Source organism: Chaetodon auriga, chromosome 6, assembly GCF_051107435.1.
Source record: "Chaetodon auriga isolate fChaAug3 chromosome 6, fChaAug3.hap1, whole genome shotgun sequence".
In the NCBI taxonomy this organism is placed as follows: Eukaryota; Metazoa; Chordata; class Actinopteri; order Chaetodontiformes; family Chaetodontidae; genus Chaetodon; species Chaetodon auriga.
Window position 1 is genome coordinate 14,020,292 of NC_135079.1, and position 26,646 is coordinate 14,046,937.

Sequence of the window (26,646 nt, forward strand, 5' to 3'; positions counted from 1 at the left end):
CGCAGCTTTTATAATAACAATTAATTTATTGTAATTTCTTCCTCACCGGTAAAACTAATTTACATTAAGAACAAGTGGTGTTACACTGATTCCCGTCAAATAATAACAAATAGTTGCCACAGGGAACAACTCAGGTTTCAGGACTATAGAAGAGAGCAACAGACACTGTACTCACACACACACACATCCATGCAAACACACACAGCTCAAGAGTTCACTGTACAATTAATATCAACAACTCCTTTTTTTTAATGTACATGTATCTCCTGCACTCCGCTGCTCCTCTCAACTCCTCCTCTGCTCTGTGTTGCTCCCCTCAGTGGGGGTGGAGTCCCAGAGAGACCAATCAGGACTCCTGCCGGGATACAACTTATGAACAGAACACACACACACGCACACACAACGAGAAAAAGGAGAGAGAGATTGGTCTTCTCTCATTACTGAAGGTGATGTGCTGCTGCACTATCAGGCTCTGGTGCCAGGCAGGGGGTGGTGGTAGTGGTGGTGGTGTGTGTGCGCGCGCGTGTGTGTATGACTGTGTGCACGTGTGTCTCATCTAATACAGGAACATCAGAGGCCCAGTGGTCCCGTGAGAGTCCCCAGATCCCGTGCAGTAATTAACAGAGAAACCAGCAGCACCGCGGACAGCGACTCGCGTTGTCTCATCACCGCACGTGAAGCTGCTCCTGTCTCGAGCTGACATTGACCGCTGTGCTGTTTGTTGTGCTGCTTCCAGCGCGCGCGTGCACAACACACACACACACACACACACACACACACACACACACACACACACACACACACACACACACACACACACACATATGCACACACACGCGCGCGCTTATAGGCCTACAGCTGTTTGTTATGTAATGATCCAGTGATCGTGATCCAGATTCTCATTTAAATAATCCACCTCTTCCTCTTCTGGCACAGTCTTTAGCTGACACACACATCTGAAAATTGGAAATTTGCAAGCGCCTTCTTCATTAATCAAACGTCTCTCAATCTGCAGGACACGCACGCGCGCGCGCACGCACACCCTTTATTTATACAGTTTTAGACGAATGCAACAGAAATGTTGTGAAGGTCTCCGAACAGTCTACTATAACCAAGGTAGGAAATGTATTTAGGTTATAAGTCGACACTGCAGCAAATTCAATACTACAAGAGGCTTTAAACATGTATACCAGAGAAACCTTCTGAACAGCCGACCATATGTATTCCCTGTTGGACTATTCTAAGACACACACTCATATTCAAACAACTGTATAACCTCTACTCACTCGGATTTCCTTGCAACGGCCAGGGATCGACAAAGGGTTGTGGGGGTCATTGGAACCAGAGAGCGGCAGCTGTGGCAACTTCCGCCGTTTTCTGGGTCACTTTCAACCGGAGAAACCGTGGACGGGTCGGCCGGGACCAGCTGCATGTCCCCCGGGTCCATAGTTTGGGGAGGTGACGGTTGGACCACCGGAGCCGCCTCGACCTGTGCTGGTGCAGCCGCATGGTCTGGCAGAGACCCCGCACTAGTCTTGAGCTGGGGGTCCTGAGAGTGGTGATGATGATGAAGGCAGCTGGGGTCGGGGTGATGGTGATGATGGTGATGGTAAGAATGATGCTGCTGTAGCCTGACGTCCCGCAGGTGCCTGTTCTCGCCGATGAGCTCGTCCACACGCCGGTCCAGCTCCTCTATCCGGGATCGCTGGGTCTGGATGAGACTCTGCTGATTCTGGACGATGGTGGTGAGCTCCCGCAGGTACAGAATCGCCTGCACCGGGTTTTCCAGCAGGCTGGAGCTCATCATACTCAAGACAAGAGGAGGGAAGAGTAGGAGAAGAAAAAATAAAAGAAGATGGAATGAAGGATGGAGGACAGAGGAGATGCAATATATCCGTGAGTGCGGATGAGAAGGTGAGTTGCTCGGTCCTCTTCTTGGTTCTGCTCGGTTGTGGATGAGGCTGCACCGACCGAGCTAGCCTCCGCTTCGGTCGTTTCCCTCCCTCCCTCTGTCTCTCTCTCTCCCACTGCGCTGAGCGGTGCTGATGAGAGGAACCAGATCCAGATGTGACAAGGGGGAGGAGGCGCTGGAGGACGGATGCGTCATTACGCACATGCACTAGAAATCTATGGAGCAAGCGCGCGTCCTATAGGCTGTTCGAGGAGTTTCAACATCTGAGTAACTTTCCTGTGCCTGAGTTACTGCACGTAAAATCTAAATCTAAACATCATATCTCCTTTATAGCTTATCATAGGCTGTTTGAATAATTATCAATCAAACTTGTTGTAGGCTAATATACGTGTGTACCATTAGTCGTATTATTATTATTATTATTATTATTATTATTATTATTAGTAGTAGTAGTAGTAGTAGTAGTAGTAGAAGAAGAAGAAGAAGAAATTTTTACTTGCACATTTCAGCAGATGCAGCTCGAATTGCTTTACATATCGTATCTCACACAACTGACTAATAAATAATACAAAAAATATGATTAATATTACTGTCAATAATAATAATAATTCTTATGTTCCTGGTGAATACTGCTTTGGAGTTTTATCATAATATTAAGATAAAGTGTGTTTTCCCACTCATATCATAACGTTCGTCAATCGCTCAGTTCATTCAAGTTGTTCAGGAGCGATCATGTCAGAAAACAGACATTTCTGAGGAAACATGAATGCAACACCGTAGTTCCGGCGTGGTCACATGACACGGGGATGCGGAAGTGCTGAACCGTTGTTTTGCTCGCTCGAATTGTAGCACCGATAGCATAGCAGCTATTCTTTATATATATCCTGTAACCGTTAACAAGTAAACAACACCCATGGTCAGGTGAGACTAATATTTAAAAGCGACTAGGTTTCGCAGTTTGACATTGTAAACAGTTGTTATTCGGTTCAAGACTTGCAGCTATGCTTTCTTTAGCATGGACAGACTCAATTTATAGATTGTTTCTTTGGAATATCTTCGCTAGAAAACAGCCGTAGTGTGTTTATTAGCTGTTGATATTACATATACAACTACTGGGATCAAGTTGAGCCGATTTACGCATTAAAACAGAGAAAACATAGCATTTTAACAGTAACTAGTTTTAAGTTGAAGCATATTCTAGCAGTCATGTGAGAGTCAGATGAGGTCGTGAAGTGTGGTTTGGTAAAGAGGTTCGGCTTTAGTTAGCCTGACTGTCTGTAGGTTACATTATGATAGTTTTGTGAAGTTGGGACCACCAACAATCACTGTGAAATATCTGAATGATTCTGTCATCAAAATTACGCACTTTCTCTCCCAGTTGTGCCATCATCACGCACAGGCCAAAGGTTGATTAACTGTAAAACTGTCACACTGATCCCGATGTCTACTGCGCTCAGGATCAGAGATCGACCGTGCAACACGTCGCATTGTTCTTGATTCTAAGATTAATTCTGCGTTTGTGTCTTTAGGATGACCCAGAAGCACTGCCTGGAGGGCCAGGTGTACTCAGTACCCCTCATCCAGCCAGACCTGAGGAGAGAGGAGGCTGTCCATCAGATAGCAGATGCATTGCTCTACCTGGAGACCATCTCTACGGATATTTTCAAAAGGCAAGACCAGAATCACACACACACACAAAGAGCTAGAGGTAGAGACTTACAGCCACAATGAAAACCACCAGTTTGTTGCAGGTATCTATAACATGACTTTGCCATGGTTTCCCTTGGTAAGCAAGTGACAGACTACAGGATTGACTTGAGAGGATTTGTCACTTTTGACTGTTCATTTCTGCTTCACATGGTATGCATCGTACATAAGTAGTGCTGAAAGGATTGGTTCGATTGGTTGCTCAAAAGAAAATTAAATAATCAGTTAATGTGATGACTAGTTAAATATTTTAAGTCAAGTTAAAACATCTTTCTACTGGTTACATTTTCACAAATTATGAGATTTGCTTGCAGTTCTCTGTGTTGTCGATTGACTGTTAATGACTTTTTTGTTAAAGGCAAAAATGTCAAATGTTTTAAAGTGATAGAAAGACGATTTTCTGACTTAACATAGTGTCTAACTTTCTGTTTCTGGACAGAGAAAACATGCGCTGACATAGTTTATGGATTGCACAAGCTATTACATGTGGAATCCATATTTTAAACCACCACTTGTGTTGTTTTCGAACAGGGTGCCTCCGGTAATTACATGAAATGAGTGACATCTATTACCAGGGCTGCTTTATGAATATAATCTTTTGAAAGATGATGTGTTAGCAATTAGATAATCGATATCGATGCCGAATCAGCTATGTAATACTTTCATTTAATCTTTAATACATGCAAGAAGCTTACAATTAATTCAGTCATTCTTGTAATTCAGCTCTGTGCAGAGTGTATAGGAGAGAAGTGGAATAGGGTGTTTGAAGTTACACACTCCTCTATGTTCGATTGTGCCATATGTATTTTTTCCTCTGTGTGTGTATGTCCACATTCATGTTGGTGTGTGTTTGTGTGTGGCTTCCAGGGTGTCTGACAGTGTAGAAAAGAACCGCTGCCAGCTGAAGAGCATCACTGACCGGATCAGACTAGCTCAGGCCCGCGTCGACAAGATCAAAGGCAGTAAGAAGGCCACCAAGGTAACCGAGCACCTTCGCTTTGAAAGGCAGCTTTTATAAGGTGGCAAGATCAGTGACGACAATAATTAGCCCTGTGTCTGTCTGTTACATCACCTCTTTTTTTGGTCTGTTTAGGTTTTCTCCAGTGCCAAGTACCCGGCCCCAGATCGTCTTCAGGATTACTCATCAATCTTTATTGAGGCTACAGACCCCTCTTCACAAAGCCGTTCCCGACACAGGATACAGAATAAACTTCGACCCTTTGATGAGAAGGCCTTGCAGGTAAGATGATCCATTAAAATGCTGATTAAGCACACATTTTTTTTGGACATACAATGGCTTCAATTATGCAGCAATAAAAAAGAGGACTTGTTAAGAGCCATGGTTTCACAAAGTGCTCTGCAACTAATGTCTTGAGGCCCACAAGCCATAGTGCTATAACTAAGATAAAATAGAAGAAAGTGTGCTTGCCTGATGGTGTTGGGGCCTCTTTATACAGCTGACACTGCTAAAACTGCGGGTGCAAAACGGGGATAAAAAGAGGCATGATTAATTTTCCATTTACATGGCTTTTATCTTACTGCTGAGCATTATGTCAGAGCTCTCACTCCGGTCATTACAGGCCATGAGGGACTTGGAACCAATGTTGCGACCCCTCATATTTGTGTACGGGCAAACTCCCATGACCCACCAGCATTTACGCAGCAGTTCTGCCAGTCTTTTCCAACGTCTGCTGTTGCTGCGGCATCCGCAGTGACGTAGGTGTGAAGCATTAGCCCGAAGGCAAAACACAATCTACATTCACACCCTTACCTCTGATCCCTGAGCTCTGAGTAATGACCAAAAGAATGAAATCACTGATAGAAGAAGCCTAATGATCTGCCTTCCCTGGGTGCTCGCCTGGGCTCACCCCGAGGAGTGAAACGCTCAGATATCCAGAATGAGCTGGAAATGATTTCTCCTTCATGTTGGAAAGGAGCCAGTTGAGGTGATGGGAGCGTCTGATGTCTGCTGGATGTTTCCTTGAGGAGGTATTACATATCCTGTCTGACCTGGAATCGCCTCGGGGTCCCTCAGCAAGAGTGGGACGACGTGGCAGGGAAGGACATCAAGGCTGCTTTGGTTCACCTTAAATTACCTTAAATTGCACAGAATTGACACACATGCTTTGAGAGGCAGGTGGATTTGGTCACATGTCATGATAGCTATCACCAAGCCTGGATCTTCTGATCTGATAATGTCGTATTAAAAAACACTGCCTCCAGCTTGAGCCTCCCCATCAGAACTTCAGGTTGACCAAAACTAAAACTTTCATCCCTGTTTCAAAGAACTTTTTGATCTGATCTGGATACACCATAACAATATATAACAGTAAGAATAAACACATTTCTTTCTATGGGGTTATGTGTTAGTGGTTGCGCTGTGATGGCAAATTTTCTATTTTATCGTTGTGCAAATTAATCATTTTCCTACACAATCAGCTGTTCTCTCATGATTAGCAGCATGCATGTTAAAAACATTCATCAGTCAACCGGCACTGATGAGCTTTCATCCACGTCAGTCTCCATTTTTCACACCTCTGAGTTAAATAACCAAACGGCATCAACGTAATGACACGTTACATTGGCAATAATGGGCACCTTGGCATTTGCATGGAAATTTTCTAGCTTGTTTGGGTAGATTATTCATCAGGCTGAGGCGGGTTATTTTACAGGTTAAAGGATGTGGCAGAGGGGGACAGAGCGGCCTGATTTGATATTAGCAAAGTTGATGTTTGATTGGGAGGTGAGGAGATGAAAAACAACGCAGACATGCAGAAAAAAGCAATGAATGGCAGTGGGAGTTTTTTTTGGGTTTTCTTTGCCTAAGTGGTTTTGTGTGTCTCTGTGTGTGTGTGTGGCTCAGCGCAAGCCCCTACATTATTTATAGAGAACACCACAATTTTTCTGTCACCATCTTAGGAAACTTTATGAAAACCAGCATATTTTCTGCTGCATTTGCTTACGTTTGCAAGTGTGTTGTTTTTGTGTCTGTGTGTATGTCTGTGTGTTTGTCAGAGAGGGAGGAAAAAATGAATACACTGCTGGCAATTTTCCCTGGTGCTGAAATGCATTATTCAATATCCCCCAGAAGCAAGGTCCCCGACCATATAATTCGGTATTGCGGTGTTTGTGTGCAGGAGCTCTGTTGTGGCATTTGTGATTTACGTTATTCAAGATGTAGTTGGCATTTTTCAGATCTCCCACTCACTCTGTCTGCATGTCTTCCTTTCAGGAGAAGCTGATGTATTTCCCAGTGTGTGTGAGCAATAAGAAGAAGTCTGAGGATGAGACGGAGGAGGGGCTGGGCAGCCTGCCACGCAACATCTCATCTGTCAGCTCCCTGTTGCTCTTTAATACGACAGAGAACCTGTGAGTCCACACACACACACACACACACACACACACACAAATAGACACGGACGCTAACTGTAAATGCCGATTAGACTGAAATCTTTTCTTCATATTTTTGGATTTGTGTGTTTTTATAGATATAAGAAGTACGTGTTCCTTGATCCTCTGGCGGGAGCAGTGACCAAAACACACACAACACTAGAGACAGAAAAAGAACAGAAGCCGTTTGACGCACCGTTGTCCATTACGAAGAGAGAGCAGCTGGAGAGACAGGTGCCTCTGACACCCTTTTCCACCCGAAACACACTGCTAGTTTGACTTTTTCTCTATGTAGGATTGGTAGTGATAAATTTCCTAATTAATCTTGCTCATCTTTTCTCTCTAACAGACAGCAGAGTCGTATTTCTATGTGCCAGACCTGGGCCAGGTGCCCGAGATCGATGTGCCATCCTACCTGCCTGACCTGCCAGGCATCGCAGACGACCTGTCCTACAGCGCCGACCTCGGGCCTGGCTTCGCCCCGTCAGGACCCACCCACAACATCCCCGAGCTGCCCTCCTTCTCAGAGGAGAACACCGCGCCTGGTACGTGCTCACACACTTCCCACTATCTCACTGTGCTTCATGTTGATGGCTGTTTTTGTGAGGTGATGTTGATTTTTCATGTCTTTGTTTCAGGACCTCAGCTCCAGCCCAATGCTCCACCTCCTCCACCACCTCCACCTCCCCCTCCTCCTGAGCCTGCCCTCCCCCCTGCCACTCCTGCAGGAGCTCCCCCTCCTCCTCCTCCTCCACCTCCTCCTCCTGTTGAGGGTCCCATGGAAGTCTCTCGAGCTCCAAGTTCAGGTTTGCCACATGAATGCAATTCAGAAACTTGGCAGTGGCTCCGCAGGAATATGATCAAGCTTGAAAAGCTTCCTCTCCCTTACACACACACACACACACACACACACACACACACACAAAATCTATAATTAGATCAGCTGTACTGACATTAATAGGTGTAAATGCACCCCTGACTGTCTCCTCTGACTGTAGGCCCGGTGTCTGGCGCTCCCAGCGAGGTGGTTCAGCCATCAGACGGCCGTGCCAGTCTCCTGGAGTCTATCCGCAACGCCGGCGGCATCGGCAAGGCCAAGTTACGCAACGTCAAAGAGCGCAAGATGGAGAAGAAGAAACAGAAGGAGCAAGAGCAAGGTGTCAGATTGTTTTGAGTGGGGATGTGGTTCTGCTGATGTTTTATTAAGTGCTACACGATGCCTCTTTAACAACGCTGGGAAGGTCACGCGATCAAAGCAGCGCATGACGAATCCCTGGTTAGCATCCAGCCATGAGTGTGTACAGTGTGTCACACTGCATGTCAGGATGTGTTTGTGTCTGTATACATATAATGTTTATCATCAGCCTCATTAAAAGGTTGACATGTTTACAGCCCTGTTTTAAATAGTCTGACCTAATATCATGGGGCATATCTTTGCCTTCATTATTTCTGGTTCGCTGGCCAGGTCACGACCCAGCATTTAATTTTTAGAGAGCTGCTCATACCGAGGAACCAGATAAAGTCTCGTTGGAGTGATGTGCTCCATTTTGAAGCGCAGCACTGAGGAATGAGTGAAACCATTTCACTGCTCCAGTTACTAATTTAAAATAAAAAATACAGATAGCATCATTATTTAGTAGCTGCCTGTCTTTGTCTCTCAGCAGTGGGAGCGGCATCCAGTGGTGGAGACTTTATGTCTGACCTCTTCAATAAACTTGCCATGCGAAGGAAAGGTGAGGATCCCCTTTATGTTAACAAAACTGATGCAGGCCTTTGGGATTGCAGGCAGTGAAAAATGTGTCCTGTCTCCTCTGCAGGCATATCTGGTAAGGGTCCAGCTGGAGGGGAGTCGGGTGATGCTCCTGCTGGTACTGGCGGCGCATTTGCCAGGATGTCAGATGTCATCCCACCACTTCCTGCCCCACATTCAACAACAGACGACGACGACTGGGAAGCATAACATGACAGACGAACACTAGATGCACTGATAATGAAAGTATTCGGTAGTGTTGGGATCATTTTATGTACCAAGAACTTCCAATCACACAATATTACTGGAAAAAGTTCTCCCACTAACAGAAACTTTCAGTGTAAAATGGGCAATGGGCTTCATAATGATAAAACATAACTAAAACTCGAATAATAAAACAATTTATTGATAATCGTGTTACTTGTAAAACATATTTTCATAAAGATAAACAAGCAGATATTAGAACAGTCACTGAAATCATTGCCTCTCTAATAAAAGTATTTTTTTGCATTACATAACACTTTACATTGAGTGCTTTAAATATTTAATATCTTCTTCAAGTGTGAATCAGTCACATGGATGCCCACGCCAGCGCTGCTACAGAACATTTTCAGTATTTCTGCCTCTAACATGCAGGTCTCACACTTTGTCTGCAGTGTGCCATCAGATACTTGTCGTTTTCACGTCTCTGAACCAGAGATGCTAGCGAGCCAAAGCAGATTAGAAGCCACAGATAAGATCTGACAGTTTGCATGTTAAATAAAGCAAGTATGATGCAGTGAAAACAGGAAAACTGCCTCCCTGGTTGAAGCTTGAACTCCAGCCAGGAGCACTCAGACATCTGATGGCTTCAGAACGTTCAGGAATGTAAACATGAAGCAGCATAAAAGAGCTGCTGCAATCTTGTGATAAGGAACTTATTACACAGCCCTCTAATCATCTTTGCAGTTTTTATTAGAAGACGTGAAATTTCCCGCAGAGCGACTTTCTCTGAGTTTCCTCCAGAGTTCCTCTTAACCCCGGGCTCGGAAAGTGGAATACACGAGAAATGTCAGTTGAAGCTACTCCGCTTCTTCTCCTGGAAGAACTGCGGAAAAGGAATACACAGACAACACGTGAATACGCTTGAGTCATGACGCAGTGGTTTGAGTGCAGACGCACACAGGAAGTTAAGCTGCTTCTCACCTTCCGTAAGGCAGCAAAAGCAGGGCCAAAGCTCGTGTGTGTGCTGGTGCGATCTCTGATCCATGTGGGCAGTTTAGAGAGCGTAGCGGGTCGAGAGTAACGTCTGTCACACAGCACCATGGAGGAATAGTCGCCACGGTGACGGATAGCTCTTCCTTTGGGGTGGGTGAAGTCAAAAACATATGAATACTCATCATGCAATATTATCGCCTATGGAACAAATAAACATATGTTTTGTTGTGAATGTTGCATTCTTACCGATGGATTGATTGACAGCCTTCATGCAGAGGTTTTCTATTAGTGCTTGTCCAGGGCTCCTCCCTCCACTGTGAGGCTGAAAAAACAAAGCTGTGACGGTGAGCTTCACCCCAGCACACCTGTGACTTTGTATTTTGTGGATGCGGTGAAGACGAGCAGGACGGCGGAGAGTCTCACCAGGTGTTTGTCCAGATAGGACATCTTTTCCTGCAGCTCCGGGGATTTGATGTTGGGGTACGGCATCCCCACCATCACCACGCACCTGCCCAGCTCATCGGAGAAATTGATGCCCTCGCTCATCTTTCCTCCGACCACAGAGAACAGCAACGCTCCTGTGAGCCCGCCACCGCTGTCCACAGCACACCTCTGACAAAAGGAAGAGAGACACGCTGTCAGGGACAAAATCATGACGAGTGTATGAGGAGGGCCGAAGTTTGAGGGGTGACAGTTTTACCTGGATGCAGCGGGAGTACTCGCCAAGCACCTGCTCCACCTGGTTGGCTTTCTTCGGCTCCTGGAAGATCTGAGAAAGAAATGGTGATAGCTTAGAGGCTGACGAGACAACTCTCTTTTCAACATTAAGAATTTGTGAGTTTTCACTCTTTTGTTTTAAAGCTCATTTCATTAGAGAAATCATGAGATGTGCCTTCTTCTTGTTAGCCAGACGACTCAGCGCGCCGCTGGCCTCCCAGTGAGAAACGATCCGCCTCGAGTACTCGTACGAGGGGAAGAAGCACACGACGCCGCCTGGGACCACGTTACAAATGTTGGAGAGAATGCGCCCCGTCTCGTCCATCTGTCAACAGACAGCGCACATTTACAGTAACGCTCGCATAAAGAAGTCAACGGTATTATAGCAGGAACTTGAACTACCATGCGTGGAGAGTCTCTGCTTTGGAAAGTAAAATCCAGCTCCTGACCAGATGGGCCGCTGCACAAGACGAGGGGAAGAATGTTCTCAGGAGGAATAACGTGACCTACAATTACAACACAATCATTAGTTCAATATAATCTACAAACATGATCAAAAAAAAATGCCATTTTCAATTAGTCGTCATCATTAAGAGTTTGTATAGAGTGAAAGGATTACTTCATGCTTTACTTCTGGTTTGTTTGGATCATTTTTATCATCTCTTCCTGGTCAGTTCTGCCCTAATAACACAATCTGTCACCTTCATTACTTGAACCAGAGTCAGAACTAGTCAATCTGAGTGCCGAAGATTTGCGCTCATACAAAAAAACAAGTTATTATTCGAGCCTCTGTCAAGCATTATATTATACATCAAAAATTCCCACAGACGGAAATATTGATAAACACGTCGCTGAGAGAGAGTGCATTATAAAAAACAGAAAAGAGAAGCTCAACAAAGTACTGCGGTGTCATAAAATGGGTCACTCACCACAGGAAAACTCTGTGATGCGCTCCTCCGCCACTCCGGCAGAAAACAGCAGCTCTTGTTTGAAGTCTGAAACCTACATAGAACATCTTTTAGAATTGGAAAACGTACAACAGCAAAGGTTTATTTTCCAGTGGATTTAAAGTGACTCACAGGCTGCATGGTTCCTCCTGCGATGATCACTGCTCTGCTCTCCTTCAGCACCTGGGCAAAGTGGACCGCTGGGTTCAACAGCAGGAACTTGACGCTGCTCTCTGACAGAGTACCTGGACACAAGACAGACGGCGTGCTTTGAAATACTTTGATTTCCTCACGGCCCTTTATGTGACGTTGGGCTTTTAAAAATGCTACCTTGTCTGTGCGCCACCACTCTGCCGTCGGTGTTGCTGTTGGTGAGGGCCATGAAGAAACCCTCCACCTGCATCATGGGGGACGCAGACAGCACTTTCTCTGCCTCTGCAGACCCCTGCTGGTCTGCTGAGGAAACTGCACACGAGAGAGCAGATAACAGATGAATCATCGGCAAGAACCGGAGGAAACGACATTGTTCAGTGTCTGATGGTTGCTGAATAATGGATGTGAGATGGCTGGATGTGAGGGGCATGGGTATATTGTGGAAAGAACAATAATATCTGCATGTGCAACTTAGGTCTCACTGCAGCTTGACATGCACTGGATCCTGTCACATTGTAAATTTCATTGTATATGTTGTTTATTGCCTTGTTGTTTACTTAATATTAACTTAACTTTTATTTTATCTTGTCTTTTTGTCCTGATTGAGCTGTATGTCTTTTTTCCTGTGCATATACATTGAGAGCAATGTTTAAACCGGAGTCAAATCCCTTGCATGTGTGCACATAAAGCTGATTCTGATTCTGTTTCCTACGTCTTGTTTTTAGCAACATGCTAACAGTTTGATGCATATGATATTTATTCTCTTGCCTGTGCAACTGTAATACAGTTGTGGACACTGTTTACGAAAGTGTACAGTCGGTGTTGAAAAATGTCTATTCCCAAGTGTTTTTTTTTCTGATATCAAGTATCTTTAAGCTTTTCTCATTGCTGAATAGAATCCAGTTTCTCTCAGTAAATGATGCCACACGTCAGCAGTGTGGATGTCCATCTGTGGGCGACTTCAACCCTCTGACCTGGCGCAGCGCTCTGGTTGCTCTGTAGTGTTTGAAGGAAGCGGTTCAAGCCCTCGGTGCGTCGGTTCTCCTTGTTGGAGCTGCTCTGAGTGTGCAGACTCACACCTGTTCCTGCGTACTTCTCCACAAAGCCACCCAGCTGCAGGGAGAGAGTGTGTGGTGTTCATTCGCTTTTGCATTTGATCGCTCTCTGACCTCAACAGTATTTATATGAGGCATTAATCAATACATATCAAACACTCACTTTTCTGCTGATCATGCTCTTCTCAAAGTATCTCTGTAACTAAAGTGAGAATGAAAGAATCAGAGTTTGCAGGCTGGATACGGTGTTCTGAAGCCATGGTTGTGATTTTCACCTACCTTAAACAAGTTGATATTGTCGATCTGAGCCTTGAAGAGGAAGTTATTGATACTAAGCATTTCAGTTCCTAAAAGACAAAAGAGACATGACTAGTTAGCAATGTCTGCTTCGGTGTGTATGAGTGTGCGTTCATGTGTGTAATCATTTACTGACCTGCTTGAGTCGTCTGGCTCTGTGGATTCTGCCCCACCTTCCCTGCAAAGACAACGTAATGCCACATGTGCCCAATCCAGCAATTTCCCCTCCTGCCCATGTTGCAGACTGGCAATAATCAATAATCAGAACTAATTTTAGCCCAAACAAAACTCACCTCCCAGCACCCGGACGAGCCCCTCAATGACAAACAGAATCTGTTTGATGTACATCAGGTTCTTTGCCTTCAGTCTGCTCCTGATGTTGTTGAAAGATAAACATCAGAAGAAGAAGATAATACAATATTTCATTTATGAACGAGTGCTGCGTGCATGCGTACGTGTGTGTGCGTGTGTGTGTGTATACTCACTTATAGCGGTCAGCATACTGGGCGAGCTGAGAGTGGGCACGGCAAAGCTGCAGAGGATTCACATTTTAGCCTATTACAGGGAACAGGCCTCATTTAAACATGATGTGCATGAATGTGTTTACCTGTGCTCCCGTCAGCTCCGCGCTGTGTATACAGGAGAGAGTGTCACTAAGATTGTGAGCCTCATCGATGATCACCACCTGAAGAAGAAGAAGAAATATCTGGTCAGTCATGTGCCAAATCAGTTCCACTTCAAATACGTGAAACTACGGTGGCCCTGAGAGACAAAGGTACTGCAACTTATGAAAACACACAAATAAAAATTAAAAAAGCCGACCTCAATAACTTCATGAGTCACAAACATGGCAACAACAAGCGTGTCCCGACTGTGTTAATCACTTTCAGTGTCCCCTGGAAACAGTTTCTGCTGTCGTCTGTGCTGCTCGCAGCTTTTCTGGATTTACTCGTCTTTTCTGTGTTTGGTTCTCTTCACTGTTCTTAGGGCACATTTCTGGATCTGTGTGTGTCTCCTCACTCTGCGTGTTGTTTTTTTAATTTGACTGTGTTTTGTCTTGTGCCATGTGTTTTCTTAAGCTGCAGCGGGCCGAGCTCTCAGGGCCACCGTATACCACCAATGACAGAATTATCAGGTACCCAGACAGACTAAAACACCCCATAATTACACTGCTTACTGTGCTTATACAAGAACTGCTTATAAAAAAAAATAGTGTCTTTGATGTTACTGGGGGAATTTTGAACACAAAAAAAGTTGTCGTTTTTTTAATGACAATTGCTGAGTCGAAATAAAATCTATGATAGAATCAGAAATGCTCAAACATAACCTAGTCTTACCTGCCCCTTCAGCTGGACCCCTGCTGCTCTTCTTGTACCTTCATGAAGCAACATCTGATAGGGCAACACCACCAACTGTGCGCACATACAACCAACATGGAGCACACGGATCAACACTACAACACTAAAATACTTTCAGCTGTTTGACTGTTGCTCCTCATTGCTCCTCCTGATGTTGGCAGCAAAGCAAAAAAGCAAACGAGAAGCAGGAAGTACAAAGATGACAGTGTTACCTGTGCAGGGGGGATAGCGAGGCGTGTGGAGTAGTAGGGACATGAATGTGTGTCTCTGCCCAGCTTCAGCAGCTGCTCGATATCGTGCACTGTCCCCAGAATGTCATCCCTCATCTGCTGCATTGCTGGAGCTTTGTAAAATGGACACACACTCTTTGCTGGGCCACGTTTACGTTTTACACCCTCTTCATGATGCTGCTTCTCTGCAAAATGCAAGAACAGGCAGCGTTGCAAGGATAAACTGGTCTGATTCGTTTTTGTGTTTTAAGACAGCTCTTGGGTCAAAATCTTATTTCAAGTTTTAGACTGACATTCTGATTTGTTCCTTGTTTTGTGTTATCCGTCTGACGTTGTGTGTCTGTAACTCGCTGTTATTGCTTCTCATCTTCAGGCAAAGGTTCAATAAAATGTTAAACATGACAAATCTCTGACAAGCTTGACGTTGGATTGAAATGTGTAAGATCAGTTGTTCTGGAGCTGGTGTGTGAGGGGCTCTCACCGTGTTTGTTTTTCTGCATCTCCATGCAGCGGTCGTTAATGCGCTGGATGCTGCCCAGGCGACGCACCTCCTCGTTGATGCACAGATTCTGGAAAGTACACACTTTCGTGTTTACCGGGCAAAAACTGAACAAATACATGTAATAGTTCCTGTTTAATACCAAGCACATAGATATGGTACACTGTTTTGTATACTGTTGCAATTATCCTAAAATCAGGAAATACTAGTAAGAAAGTTATAAATAAGAAATTTGGGAATTTTGGAAAGTTAGTGTCACTGGAAACAGCCTACTTCTACGTGGAAACAGAATTGACAGTTCTAGGTCATCCAGGAGCCTGTGGCAGACAACATACCGCTAGTGTTACAGCTGCTAACCATTGTACACACATTTTAATTTCTCGAAACTTTCAGTACACCAGCCTTCAGTTGAGCGCTACCTGTGATTCCTAGTAGAATCGAACATGTCATTCAAGTCAGGCCACTTGTTTTGTCCGTCAAACAGTTCGAAAGGTCACAGAGGACTCAGAGAACAAGTGAATATTCTCATTTGAGAAGTTTGGACCAGCTTTTTTTGGGAGACCTTTGCTTAAATTCATTAGATAAAAACTCATACCATAAATCTTTTACTGGTAGTCTTATTGTGTACGTGTGTGTGTGTGTGTGTGTGTGTGTGTGTGCGCGCACATACCTGCCGTGAGCCCAGTGTGACCAGACTGATGTCCTTGCTGAAGGGACTCTTTTGAACCTCATGGACAAACTGGGCCAGCTGGGAGTGAGTGCGACTGCAGTAGTAAATCTGAGAACATGCACATGTGCGTCGTCTCAGTTCAGGGTAATGTCTGACACTCGTTACTATGTCAAAATGTGAAATGCGTCTCTCACGCACCTTAGTAACATGTTCTTCAACCAGGTCATCATCGGCGTCATCCTCAGCAGCACAAAATCTGAGCATGAGAGCAAACACACCGCGCTGTCACAGTCCATTCATTTCAACTCCTCGCTGTGATGCAACATTGGATATGATGCTAAAGGCTGCACTCACCTGCTCCTGGTCTTTGACTCGTCATCGCTCTCATATTCTGCGACAATAAGCTCCTCGTCCTCTTGATCTCCTTGCGTCTCTGTTTGTTCCTCTTTACTGAGCTGGAGCAACTTGAATGCCTCATCATCTTCATGGCTCTACAGACACACACACACACACAACAATTCATGCATTAAGTCACAGTGATTGTACTTTTTTATATATTTCTTTACAATGCCGCTGTGCAAGATCACTTACTTTTCTTTTCATTGCATACTTCAGTTGAACGTTGTTTCTGATCATTTCTAATCGTTCTTCCCTCTTCTTTCTTTTCATTTCTTCCTCCTGATACGCAAAAACATCCAACGATGATTCAAACACCCAAATTCCCACAGATCCATGCCAAGCTGACATCTGAAATGCAATGACCATTCCTACCTTCAACCTCGACACCAAATCACGTTCTGCCTTTTTTTGAACAAAATCTGTGATCCAGTCAGGCTCAGCTGAGGAGCTGCTGGTGGAGGACTGAGCGGTGCTGGAGGTGGAAAGAGCTGTTTCTCCTTCCTGCAGCAGAGCAGCTGCCTCCTGCCTCCTCTTCTCCTCATAGTCTGTGAGCCAGCTCAGCGCTCCACATATCAGACTCAGAGACTTACCCTGGGTTTAAGGACACACATGTTAAAAACACAAAGGAGTCAATAAAATCTAATGGCTTCTGCTGTGATGTCTCGTGCAGCCATACACGCACCGTCCCAGTTGGACTTTCAAAGATGCCAACTTTGCCCTGGTCGAGTGCGCCGTACAGGGCTTGCATAAACTGCTCCTGGATGCTGTAGGGCTGGTAGGGAAATGGAAATTGGGTTCTACTGTTCTCCATGCTCGTGGACCTCCCTGGAAGATGACATAAAGGTTAGATGTGGTCTTGGTGAAATGAGCACCTGGCTACTTAGCACACAGCGTATTTAGACTATCATAACCTCTGATAGTAATGTTATGTCTAACATGAAGCACACATGCTGGCGCCAATTTCTCATGTTGGATTGGGCGCTGCTTTTGCGCAGATCAATCTTGTTAAAATCCCGACGAGTGGCTGTGACTGCGAGATGTTAAATTAAGCTGTTTTGAAACGAAAACGTCAACACTCGTCTTGAATCCATACCTATAATGTTAGCTAGCAAACATTATATCAATCGAAGTCCCCTTATTAGTTTAAGTCTTATATGTAATTTGCGGATCGCTGTTATACTTACCCGCAAATATCCTTAAAAAGAAGTTTTTACTTCGTGTTAATATTCTCAACTTCCGACTATTCGACAACCGCGCCAACAGAGAGCAGTGGCCACAAAATCTGACCAATAGGGTGCAAGATAAAACAAAGAGTGCCTGTTTTATGATACTGAACCACTTGCGGGGACGGGGCTATGTGTGTCTATATTATTTTTGTCCTTTAACATGGTACTATGTGGCTATTAAATAATGTATGAACTCAGTATAGTATCAATTATTTATGTAAGCCACAATATACATATCAATTATTAATTTGCTCTGTTTTTTTGTGTGAGCACCGCCTTTCCGGAAGATGCGTATGTCGTACAGGTATCGCCAATACGCAGGCTCATCCCCCCCGGTTCCTCCTAGAATGTCTGGAAAATTCTCTGCCCTTCTTTAAGCGCTTGTCAGACGCTTGGCTGCTAGACAACGTGGACTTGAAACATCCTGATCGGAAGCACCTACTCTGGTCGGATACAAGTGTGACTGGTGCACAACGAAAGCACGGTCTCAACGCAAAGCTAGTTGTAAGCTGTAGTGTGTATTTTATTTACAGCTACATTCACAAGTAAGTAAGGCTAGCGGCGAGCTTTAAACTGCGTTATTTAGCTAGCTAGCGTTGACCTTAGGTTGTTGCTGCACTTGGCGTGATTTGAGAAGTAGTTAGCTTTAGCCACCGCCACTATTAGCCAGCGGTAGTTTGAATTGTTGTGCAGGTCAGAGTGACGTTGGAGGTAAAACTACTTCATGACAATGACTGCAGAGGAGCAGACAAGTGAAGGACAACACACCATCCCAATGGAGGGAGAGGACGTCACACTGAAGAAAGATGGGGGTGTTCTCAAGGTAAATTGTAGTGTTTTGGGAGCTGTACATTGATCTAGCTAGCAGAGTGCTTAGCTGACTGCATGTTTACTCACTCGGCTAGGCTAACGTTAGCTGTTGTTAGCTAGGCTATCACGTGCACTGTCAAAAACAGATAACGTTATTCCAAGATAACTATAGTGTGGACAACACCGCAACGCTATATATTTTGTTTCCTATCATTGGCTTCATGGCTAACTTAATATCAGGCTGTCAACAACACGGTTGATTAGCCATTTCAGTCGTCTGTATGTAGAAGGATCTGGAGTCCTGGAGAAAGAGCAAATGCAAAAGCTATTAATGCCGATGAGGCATATAATAGTCAAACGCACACACAGCCAGAGGGGTTTAAATTAGATGGTACAGATCGCATTCATTCTCAATGAAGGATTTGGCAGCTTGCCTCTTCTGATGCAAAGTAAGTTAGCAGACTGCAGGGTGGTGTAGAGAGCACAAATGTGAGGAGCTGGTTTTACCTGTCTTTTGCAGAGATGATTTTATATTAAATGAATGACTCCCCTGCTGATTTTTGTTATAATCTGTTCCTGCTGTCGGTTTTCCCAGCTGGTGAAAAGAGAGGGCACAGGCACAGAGCTGCCCATGACTGGTGACAAAGTGTTTGTACATTACGTGGGCACACTTCTGGATGGCACTCACTTCGACTCCAGCAGAGACAGAGGAGAGAAGTTTTCCTTCGAGTTGGGCAAAGGTTGGTTTCATGTCTGGCAGAGGCATGAATGCTCACCGGCTGTAGATGCATCGCCAGTGTTGACCATCAGTCTTTTCTGTGTTTAGGTCAAGTAATAAAGGCATGGGACATTGGTGTAGCCACAATGAAAGTGGGGGAGTTGTGCCAGCTCATCTGTAAGCCAGAGTATGCTTATGGATCTGCAGGCAGCCCACCCAAAATACCCCCTAATGCCACTCTTATTTTTGAGGTAAGCTTCAGGCTATTTTGATTGTCCACTGCGTACCTTCATTATTTATAGGTGTGAGAACGATGTCAAGCTATTAATTGACATGTCTGCGTACTTGTAGGTGGAACTGTTTGAATTTCGAGGCGAGGACATAACCGATAATGAGGATGGAGGAATCATCCGTCGCATTATCACTAAAGGACAGGGATACTCTAAGCCCAATGAAGGAGCTGCCGTTGAAGGTAAGGCATTCAGACACAGCACTTACTTGGCTGATGCTGGAAAAATTGCATATATAGAAGATGCAACTTTTTCATTTATGGTCCCTTTAAGAGTAAAAAATATAGCTAAATCCACACCATCAGAAATCGTTAATATGAAATGGATTCGTGAGTAGTTCATTTAATTTGTCCAAGGACACTTTATGGAGTCCCTGTGTAATAATGTAATAATGGCAATGAGGGATTTTGCTATAACAATAGTAATGGTAGCATACTTGCATTATTAACCTTCAACCAACACGCCAGACCACGACTCTTCAGACGGTACACTGAGCCTGGGCAACACATGAATCCATAGAGAAACGCATGTGCGTGTGCAGGTGCATTTTTAAAATTTCACCCGACATTTGATGCTCAAGTGATGGACTCCAAATCTTTTGACTATCAAACGCTCACCTGCTGGCGGCTTGAAAGGTGACTTGACTTTAAAGAGAAACAAAGTCCTTACTCAAATTAGCACAAACTGCTGTAATGCCTTCAAACTGAACTTCGTACTTGGCATTTCATCTGCTTCATCTATCTCTGTGGTACTTGTAACAACACGCCCACACAGCTCCTGTTGCTGGTTTGGGCAATGGGATAGGGACTGGAGAAATGGATGATTTGAGGGCTTAAAGGTTTTGCTTCTTTTTTCCTCGCCATGACAGCTGGAAGCTACTGCAGTTTATTTTAACTTATGCCAATCAAAGCTTCATGTAGATAACTGCAGTTTTACAAATGTTCACAGCCACCTTTTAATGTTAATTGGGGTGACGTTGATACTTGAATACATACATCCATGCATCCATTGTGCCATAGCCTACTCCAAATATATAACAGAGACACTAAGGGATGGTCCCTGCGGTGGGAGCAGTATTGACGGTACAGCCATCCTGAACAAAGCAACAGATTTTGATTGACACTTTGGAAGCTGCACCACTTGCCTTCAGCTGCCACTTCCCATAGCTGTTGGTCTGCTGCATGTTACAAGTTTATGATTATGTGGAGTCTGACTTGTAGCACAAGCTAACCACAGCGTTTTTCAATTTCTCAGTAACTGTGGAGGGTTCCTGCGAGGGGCGTGTGTTTGACGAGAGAGAGCTGAAGTTTGAGGTTGGGGATGGAGAGAATCTTGGCTTGCCAGCTGGAGTGGAGAAAGCTATCATGGCTATGGAGCAGGGAGAGGAGGCCCTCTTCAGTATAAAGCCCAAGTATGACCACATGCATTAAGACATGTACTTAACGTTTTGCAGTCATGATGTGTCATAATAGTCAAGTGTTTCTTTATGTTTTTGTTTTATCAGATCATTTATGTGTTAACCAACACCAACATTTACCATATGCGCCACCATTTGAGATGAGTAATCATAAGTGTGTGTGATTTGTAGGTATGGCTTTGGGAATGCAGGAAATGCAAAGTACAACATTCCCGGCGGAGCAACACTGCAATATAAGATCAAGCTGACAGCATTTGAGAAGGTAATCTTGGCTAGTTACATGTTAGCTGTATACAGCAACATATTCCTCTCCAAGAAGTGATCTAATGCCTGTTTTGCTTTCTTTAGGCTAAGGAATCGTGGGAGATGAACACTGCAGAGAAGCTGGAACAGAGCGGCATCGTCAAAGAGAAAGGAACACAGCATTTTAAGGTATCCAGCTATGAAGAGCATATTTAGATTGACACTTATGCCTGGTTTCTAATGCACCGACTCCAATGTGCTTTAGGAGGGAAAATTCAAGCAGGCATCAGTGCAGTACAAAAGGATTGTGTCATGGCTGGAACACGAGTCTGGTTTGTCAGAGGAGGACGAGAAGAAGGCAAAATCGTTGCGGCTGGCTGCACATCTCAACTTGGCCATGTGCTACCTTAAACTGCAGGAGCCAAACCAAGCCCTTGAAAGCTGTGACAAGGTAAAGTTTGTCTGTAAGGTGGACACACGTTTGGCAACGATCTGTCGACGAGTCATTCAGTATTTAGCAGGTTGGAGAGTTGCTGGTGTTGGACTGAGTAGTGCCTAAATTCTTTATGTTTAGCATAGTTTGTACAAATGTCTGGTATATTGGCAGACAGGTTTTCTCTAATTGCTGATCATCTATGTGATTAAATACTTTTGTTAACATTTCATCATACTTTGTTCATGATTGTAGGCTCTGGAGTTGGATGCATCCAATGAGAAGGCCTTGTTCCGAAGGGGGGAGGCACTGTTTGGTATGAAGGAGTTTGACAGGGCAAGAGATGACTTCCAACAAGTTGTCCGACTGTATCCTGCCAACAAAGCTGCCAAGAGCCAAGTATGATGCCACATGTGTTGAAAAATAATTCCAACATCTTTCAACCAGGGTCTTATTTTCCTTGATTTTGCCTCTATGACAACTGAGTTTGTTAAAATAAAAAAAAGAAGAGGTTCAAAGGGATAAATTAAGGTGTCCCTTTATATGCAGTCAAGACTCATTTTGCTGTGAGGTCTGGCTGTATTTATTGTGCTATCAGCCAAAACGAAACCAGCATGTGCTGCTCTCTTGGATGTTTTTATTGTATCTGGCATGCGCTCATTTGGCAAATGAACTGTTGCTGCTGCATTCATTTGCTGGTTGTGGAAAGCACATACTATAGCAGTTGTAATTACTGAGTAGCCGGGGACATTTTTGTACACTCTGACAGAGTCCAAGCTGAATCTCATATCAGATTATTCAAAGTTAGCTGGCCAGGTCTTCTGTTGCATGTGAGTGGTATACAAGAAGGTGATGAAAACTTCACTTTTCCACCTAAGAAACAGCTGAAGTACAAACATTTATGCTGGTTATAACTGATTCTTACCTTCATTGCAAGCCGACTTGATTACTGTAACACATTGTTTACTGGCATCCTGAAAATAAAAACACTGAGAGGCTTCAGCTCATTCAAAACTCTGCAGCTCAGCTATTAAGCGGAACCAAGAGGAGAGAGCACATTAATCCAGCTTTGCTCTGCTCTGGCTTCCTGTAACATTCAGAATTGATTTTAAGGTCCTCCTCCTCGTGTACAAAGCCCTTAATGGACGAGGACCAACCTACATCACTACCTCCCTCATTTATTATTTGCCTTCAAGAACACTGTGATCATCTGCTGCTGTTTTATTGGAGGTTTCCAGGAACAGACAAAAGGAAATTGGGGATGCAGCCTTTGTCCATTATGCCCCAAAGCTCTGGAACACACTGCCTATAGATATCAGAGAAGCAGCTCACTGAATATTTCTAAAGGAAGGTTAAAAGCTCATCTCTTCACTGTAGCCTTTAACTAGCCATGACTTTCTGGATCAGCTGCACTTCTTTTAAATCGTTGTATTTTACTTGACTTTATGCATTCTTTGTAACCTATTTTTACCTATATTTTATTCTGTGGTTTTATGCATTGTTTTTTTATTTGGATCCTTATTCTATCTCACTTTTACTTTCATTATCAAGTGAGTTTTATTCTCCATCTTATTTTACATTCGGTCTTTAGCCGTTTTTATGTCCATTCTGTCTTTTCTATGGGAAGCACTCTGTATGAAAGGTGCTATAGAAATTAAGATTAATATTATTTTATTTTCCCAAGAATCTGTCCAAACAACAGTGAGTCAGTTGTGGAGATAGGCAACACTTCATCCACCACATATCCAGCCACAATCTTCATTGGTTCTTCAGTGGTTTATAGCCTGCTGTCCACAATCAGCATCAGTTTTGGTTGTGTAGACACTGTAGGGCTGCAGCCATCATCCGCGGCTGCACAGGGCTCATCTTTGGTGGGGTTTATTTCCACAAGCTCAACATTGTTGTGCTGTTGTAGTAGGTGTTTCAGGAGGTCAGACGTTGTGTTTTTTGCAATGGGAAGAATTTTCATACCACTTCCGATGCACAATTTACATTTGAGAGTAATATTCTTGTCATTTTTTCCTCCGACAAAATCAAACTAATGGGAATATTTCCAGCTGCTGAATGCAGGTGTGTCCGTTATCTAAGATGGCTTGCTACTTGGTGATGTACATGTACAGTGAATGAGAAAATGAATCTGGGATGTGGTTGGATTGTTGGATTTCAAAAGTAAGGTTGGAACAAGTTACTTTATTTTGAAGGGTAACTGTATTGTTTTTACTGAAATTCTATTAGTAATCTGTTACACAGCTCGTTTTTGGGGACAGTAATATTACTGTAGTGTGTTTCCCAACCCAGCACTGATTGTCTGACCTCTCCTCCATCGTATCCGGACAGGTGGCTCTGTGTCAGAAACGCATCAAGGAGCAGCACGAGAAGGACAAACGCATCTACGCCAACATGTTCCAGAAATTTGCCGAGAGGGACTCTAAGGTGAAAGCTTGTGTTTCCTACAGCAGCCACCAGAGGGTGGGAGAGGCACGCTTTTCAGAGAGACTGAAAAGAGAGGAAATAATGCTGATTTGGTTTTTTCTCTCTTCCTGAACAGAAAGAAGCAGAGAGGGTGAAGAGTGGAAGGAAGGAGAACGGTGACGATGAGATGGAGATTGAGAATGGAGAAAAGGAAGTTGCCAGCGAAGCAAAGGTGTAGATGAAGATGTGACTATTACGGTTCATCTGTTCTTCAGACTTTTGTAACTTCAGCCATTTGTGTTTAAGGCGTGTGTGTGCGTGCGTGTGTGTGTTTGTATGTGTGTGAGAGAGAAAGCGAGCATGTCAGTGACAGCACTGATTTCGGGTGCGTCTTCTCTGGCTCTCTCTGTGTCTGGGCTTTTTGCTGTGGCTGCTCGCGGAGCGGGTGGGGCTTCCCCAGCTGATGGCACTGTGGGACGTGGTTTGAATAAATGAGTTTTGAGCCACAAAGCCCCCCAACCCTGAACCCTGTCAACCAACAGCTTTGAACTGTGCATGTGTTCACACAGCATTTTGGGTAGGAAAGAAAGTGCATCCAAGTGTTAAGCGCAGAATTTCAAACCCCCACCCGTCAAGGGCTAGACCATTCACCCCCCCCCCCCCCCCCCCCCCCATACCCCTCCCCACGATTTATGCTATCCATCCAACCCTCCTCTCATGGGCCTACTGATCAATTCCTAGAGTTGTGACGGTTGTGTGCATAGATCTGATGCGTCTGAATGTTAGAATGCTTGTGTCCCAAAGTACGTATGTAGCAGCACTGTGGATAGATGGAGTAATAAGACGTTAACCTGGAACAGCTGTTGGACTTTGAGCTTCTCTCTCATCTAAATATGGAGCTCCCCTCTAGCCCCCAGGATACAGGACTGTTCACCTTTTCTTTGGAAATATTGACTTTGTACTTTTGTTTTTTCCAGTGTCGTGCTCGTAATTTCTGTATTGTTCACAAAATGAATACAACCGATTACTTAACTGGAATATGTGCATTATAAACCAGCTAGAAAGGACATTAATCAGCTTCTCTTGGACACATTCAAGTAATAAACGGTTAAGTCTTAGTCTTAATTTACTGTAAAAAGTACATGTATGAACGTGTGCATATATGGCTCATCAGATTCAAGCTGTTTAAAGATGGTACGCCAGAGGAAGGTGTGAGCCTGTTCGTGCGTTTTAGTCAACAGCGCCTGTAAGAGTGGGGTAGGAACTGAACTAGGAGGCTAAGTTAAAACAGGACTGTGGGGCCGTGTGTTGAGTGTATCTTTGTTGGAAGGGTCACTGCTTGGTCTGCCCTGACAGAAGGATATAATAAACAAGAGCTTCAACTTGATTGTGTGTGATATTCTTGACTGACTTGTTGACCCGTCTTTTGCATAGAAATCACATTATATGAAGACCTGTGGGGACCGGCCAAATATGGCTCGACACAAGTGTAAAACGAGGGACGTGCAGACAGTTGACATTTCACAGGAGGAATTGTTCCAGTTGAACCTTTGTGGTACGATGTGGAACTTCATACGTATTTTATAGCACTTCTTTTTGGTTGATGGTGAACACAGTGATGCTGTTTGGTTACGTTTTCACGTCAGTTCATATTTCAACTTCCATCAGAAACCCAGGTTTAGCTTTTGATCTTAATTTATTGCATGACCTCAGCCGGAAGTTGTAATATTTCACATACATGGCGTAACAATTTTCACATTCAAATTGCAAATCAAGCAAGCAACTGTGGGGAACTGTAATGGCTGTTCCTCATTCTTTTCTCTTTTTTATTCAACAAAGATTGAGTAAACAACAAAAATGCAGATTGATAAACAAAATCCTCACAGACGCCGGGGACGACTGTAAATTTGAAAATAACTTGAGTGTAAAATGTATTTTGCATAGTGTATTCATTTCCTAATTTAAATACAGTGCTGGACGCAGTGTGTGCCAGCAGTAGTCAAGAGGTCAGCGTCTTCTTTTCCCGAGGACGAACAGGATCTGGTCTGATCCTCCGGATCTCTCACGGGGACACTGGTGTCAACTTACGGATGTGATCTGTGTCCGGTGTGATTACGGCCCAGCGCTGCTTGTTCTCTATAGGTGGATGATTAAACAAAGTCATGGAGCTCTTAATTTCTTATTTACAGTGTTTTATTTGTTCCACACTGATGTTTGCTTTATTTTTCGAGAGTGTATTGGTTTGTTGGTTTTGTGTCATTGACGCTATTGACTCAGGTATAGGAAGGGAGGTGGAGGAACACAACTCACCTGGGAAGGTCTGTATTCTTTTTTTCCGGATCAGCAGGAGCCATCATCTCATTGTCCTTTATTTGCTTGCTTGACATAAGACAAACCACCAGAGAATAGACTCACAATGGACATACAAGCCATATGAGATGCTTCAGCAAGTGTGAATGCATCAATAGAAAGGATTTCAATTGAAGCACTCCACAAGCTTAAACAATGACTGCACTCCAGACAAGTGACCGTACTGTTCCTCTGGAGTTTAATTGTGGACTAATTGCTCTGTAATTACCTGAAATCCCAAAACTCTAAAACTAAATATATTTAATTAACCTGTTTTGGGGTTTTTTTTTTTCTCAACTAGTATAGCTTAATGACCCCCATGTTGGATACAGGTGACTGTGTTTGGACCAGCATCTTATTAATGGCGCAGTGACCTGACTGAAACAAACTACAGCCTCCAGCTAAGATAATCATTCACTTGTTCCAGACACGCATTAGCTCATGTTTAGCTTATGGTCAAAACAGCA

At 44.0% G+C, this 26,646-nt stretch overlaps 4 protein-coding genes across 7 annotated transcripts in view; 2 read left to right on the forward strand and 2 right to left on the reverse strand.

Annotated features, from left to right (window-relative positions):
* iqsec3b (IQ motif and Sec7 domain ArfGEF 3b) overlaps window positions 1–2,031 on the reverse strand; it is a 29,059-nt gene extending 27,028 nt beyond the window's left edge. For both annotated transcript variants that reach the window (XM_076732373.1, XM_076732372.1), the window contains exon 1: window positions 1,287–2,031. In XM_076732373.1, coding sequence (XP_076588488.1) covers window positions 1,287–1,807 — 521 coding nt within the window. In that variant the 5' untranslated portion in view covers window positions 1,808–2,031. The remainder of the gene's footprint in view (window positions 1–1,286) is intronic.
* Window positions 1,753–9,265, forward strand: wash1 (WAS protein family homolog 1). Of its 3 annotated transcripts, none has more exons than XM_076732376.1 (11): window positions 1,753–1,914; window positions 3,442–3,582; window positions 4,487–4,598; window positions 4,713–4,859; window positions 6,852–6,988; window positions 7,108–7,243; window positions 7,359–7,554; window positions 7,648–7,815; window positions 8,008–8,166; window positions 8,671–8,742; window positions 8,827–9,265. In XM_076732376.1, the coding sequence occupies exons 1-11, from the start codon at window positions 1,907–1,909 to the stop codon at window positions 8,967–8,969; spliced, it is 1,419 nt and encodes a 472-aa protein (XP_076588491.1). In that variant the 5' UTR covers window positions 1,753–1,906; the 3' UTR covers window positions 8,970–9,265. The 3 variants fall into 3 exon arrangements, with proteins under 3 accessions (XP_076588491.1, XP_076588492.1, XP_076588490.1); XM_076732377.1 differs by lacking the exon at window positions 1,753–1,914 and adding an exon at window positions 2,682–2,833 and having other exon boundaries at window positions 8,674–8,742; XM_076732375.1 differs by lacking the exon at window positions 1,753–1,914 and adding an exon at window positions 2,695–2,833.
* Window positions 9,266–9,765: 500 nt separating this feature from the next.
* Window positions 9,766–17,044, reverse strand: ddx11 (DEAD/H (Asp-Glu-Ala-Asp/His) box helicase 11). Its single transcript, XM_076732374.1, has 26 exons — window positions 16,964–17,044; window positions 16,654–16,872; window positions 16,474–16,560; window positions 16,237–16,373; window positions 16,081–16,138; window positions 15,883–15,990; window positions 15,195–15,282; window positions 14,696–14,898; window positions 14,463–14,537; window positions 13,733–13,810; window positions 13,611–13,657; window positions 13,419–13,498; window positions 13,262–13,303; window positions 13,108–13,175; window positions 12,992–13,030; window positions 12,748–12,886; window positions 11,951–12,085; window positions 11,753–11,865; window positions 11,603–11,675; window positions 11,076–11,179; window positions 10,849–10,998; window positions 10,657–10,725; window positions 10,380–10,568; window positions 10,203–10,278; window positions 9,945–10,099; window positions 9,766–9,846 (listed from the first exon to the last, which is right to left on the reverse strand). Exons 1-26 carry the CDS (start codon window positions 17,027–17,029, stop codon window positions 9,811–9,813), a joined length of 2,634 nt encoding a protein of 877 aa, XP_076588489.1. The 5' UTR covers window positions 17,030–17,044; the 3' UTR covers window positions 9,766–9,810.
* Window positions 17,045–17,856: 812 nt separating this feature from the next.
* Window positions 17,857–25,217, forward strand: fkbp4 (FKBP prolyl isomerase 4). Its single transcript, XM_076733032.1, has 11 exons — window positions 17,857–18,330; window positions 18,913–19,057; window positions 19,144–19,286; window positions 19,387–19,507; window positions 20,580–20,736; window positions 20,914–21,004; window positions 21,091–21,174; window positions 21,251–21,436; window positions 21,674–21,817; window positions 23,756–23,851; window positions 23,967–25,217. Exons 1-11 carry the CDS (start codon window positions 18,232–18,234, stop codon window positions 24,066–24,068), a joined length of 1,368 nt encoding a protein of 455 aa, XP_076589147.1. The 5' UTR covers window positions 17,857–18,231; the 3' UTR covers window positions 24,069–25,217.
* The last annotated feature ends 1,429 nt before the right edge of the window (window positions 25,218–26,646 follow it).

What these genes read in the sequence shown, in the direction of transcription:
- ddx11 (XM_076732374.1), bottom strand. Translation starts at nt 17,029, where the DNA reads ATGCAAGCCCTGTACGGCGCACTCGACCAGGGCAAAGTTGGCATCTTT. An exon ending in AGTATGCAATGAAAAGAAAA is followed by an intron (nt 16,374 to 16,473) that starts GTAAGTGATCTT and finishes GTGTGTCTGTAG; the next exon opens with AGCCATGAAGATGATGAGGC. An exon ending in CAACCAGAGCGCTGCGCCAG is followed by an intron (nt 12,086 to 12,747) that starts GTCAGAGGGTTG and finishes TCTCGTGTGCAG; the next exon opens with TTTCCTCAGCAGACCAGCAG.
- wash1 (XM_076732376.1), top strand. An exon ending in CTCTCGAGCTCCAAGTTCAG is followed by an intron (nt 7,816 to 8,007) that starts GTTTGCCACATG and finishes CTCTGACTGTAG; the next exon opens with GCCCGGTGTCTGGCGCTCCC. An exon ending in ACTTGCCATGCGAAGGAAAG is followed by an intron (nt 8,743 to 8,826) that starts GTGAGGATCCCC and finishes TCTCCTCTGCAG; the next exon opens with GCATATCTGGTAAGGGTCCA.
- fkbp4 (XM_076733032.1), top strand. Translation starts at nt 18,232, where the DNA reads ATGACAATGACTGCAGAGGAGCAGACAAGTGAAGGACAACACACCATC. An exon ending in AGCTGACAGCATTTGAGAAG is followed by an intron (nt 21,005 to 21,090) that starts GTAATCTTGGCT and finishes TGCTTTCTTTAG; the next exon opens with GCTAAGGAATCGTGGGAGAT. An exon ending in ACAAAGCTGCCAAGAGCCAA is followed by an intron (nt 21,818 to 23,755) that starts GTATGATGCCAC and finishes GTATCCGGACAG; the next exon opens with GTGGCTCTGTGTCAGAAACG.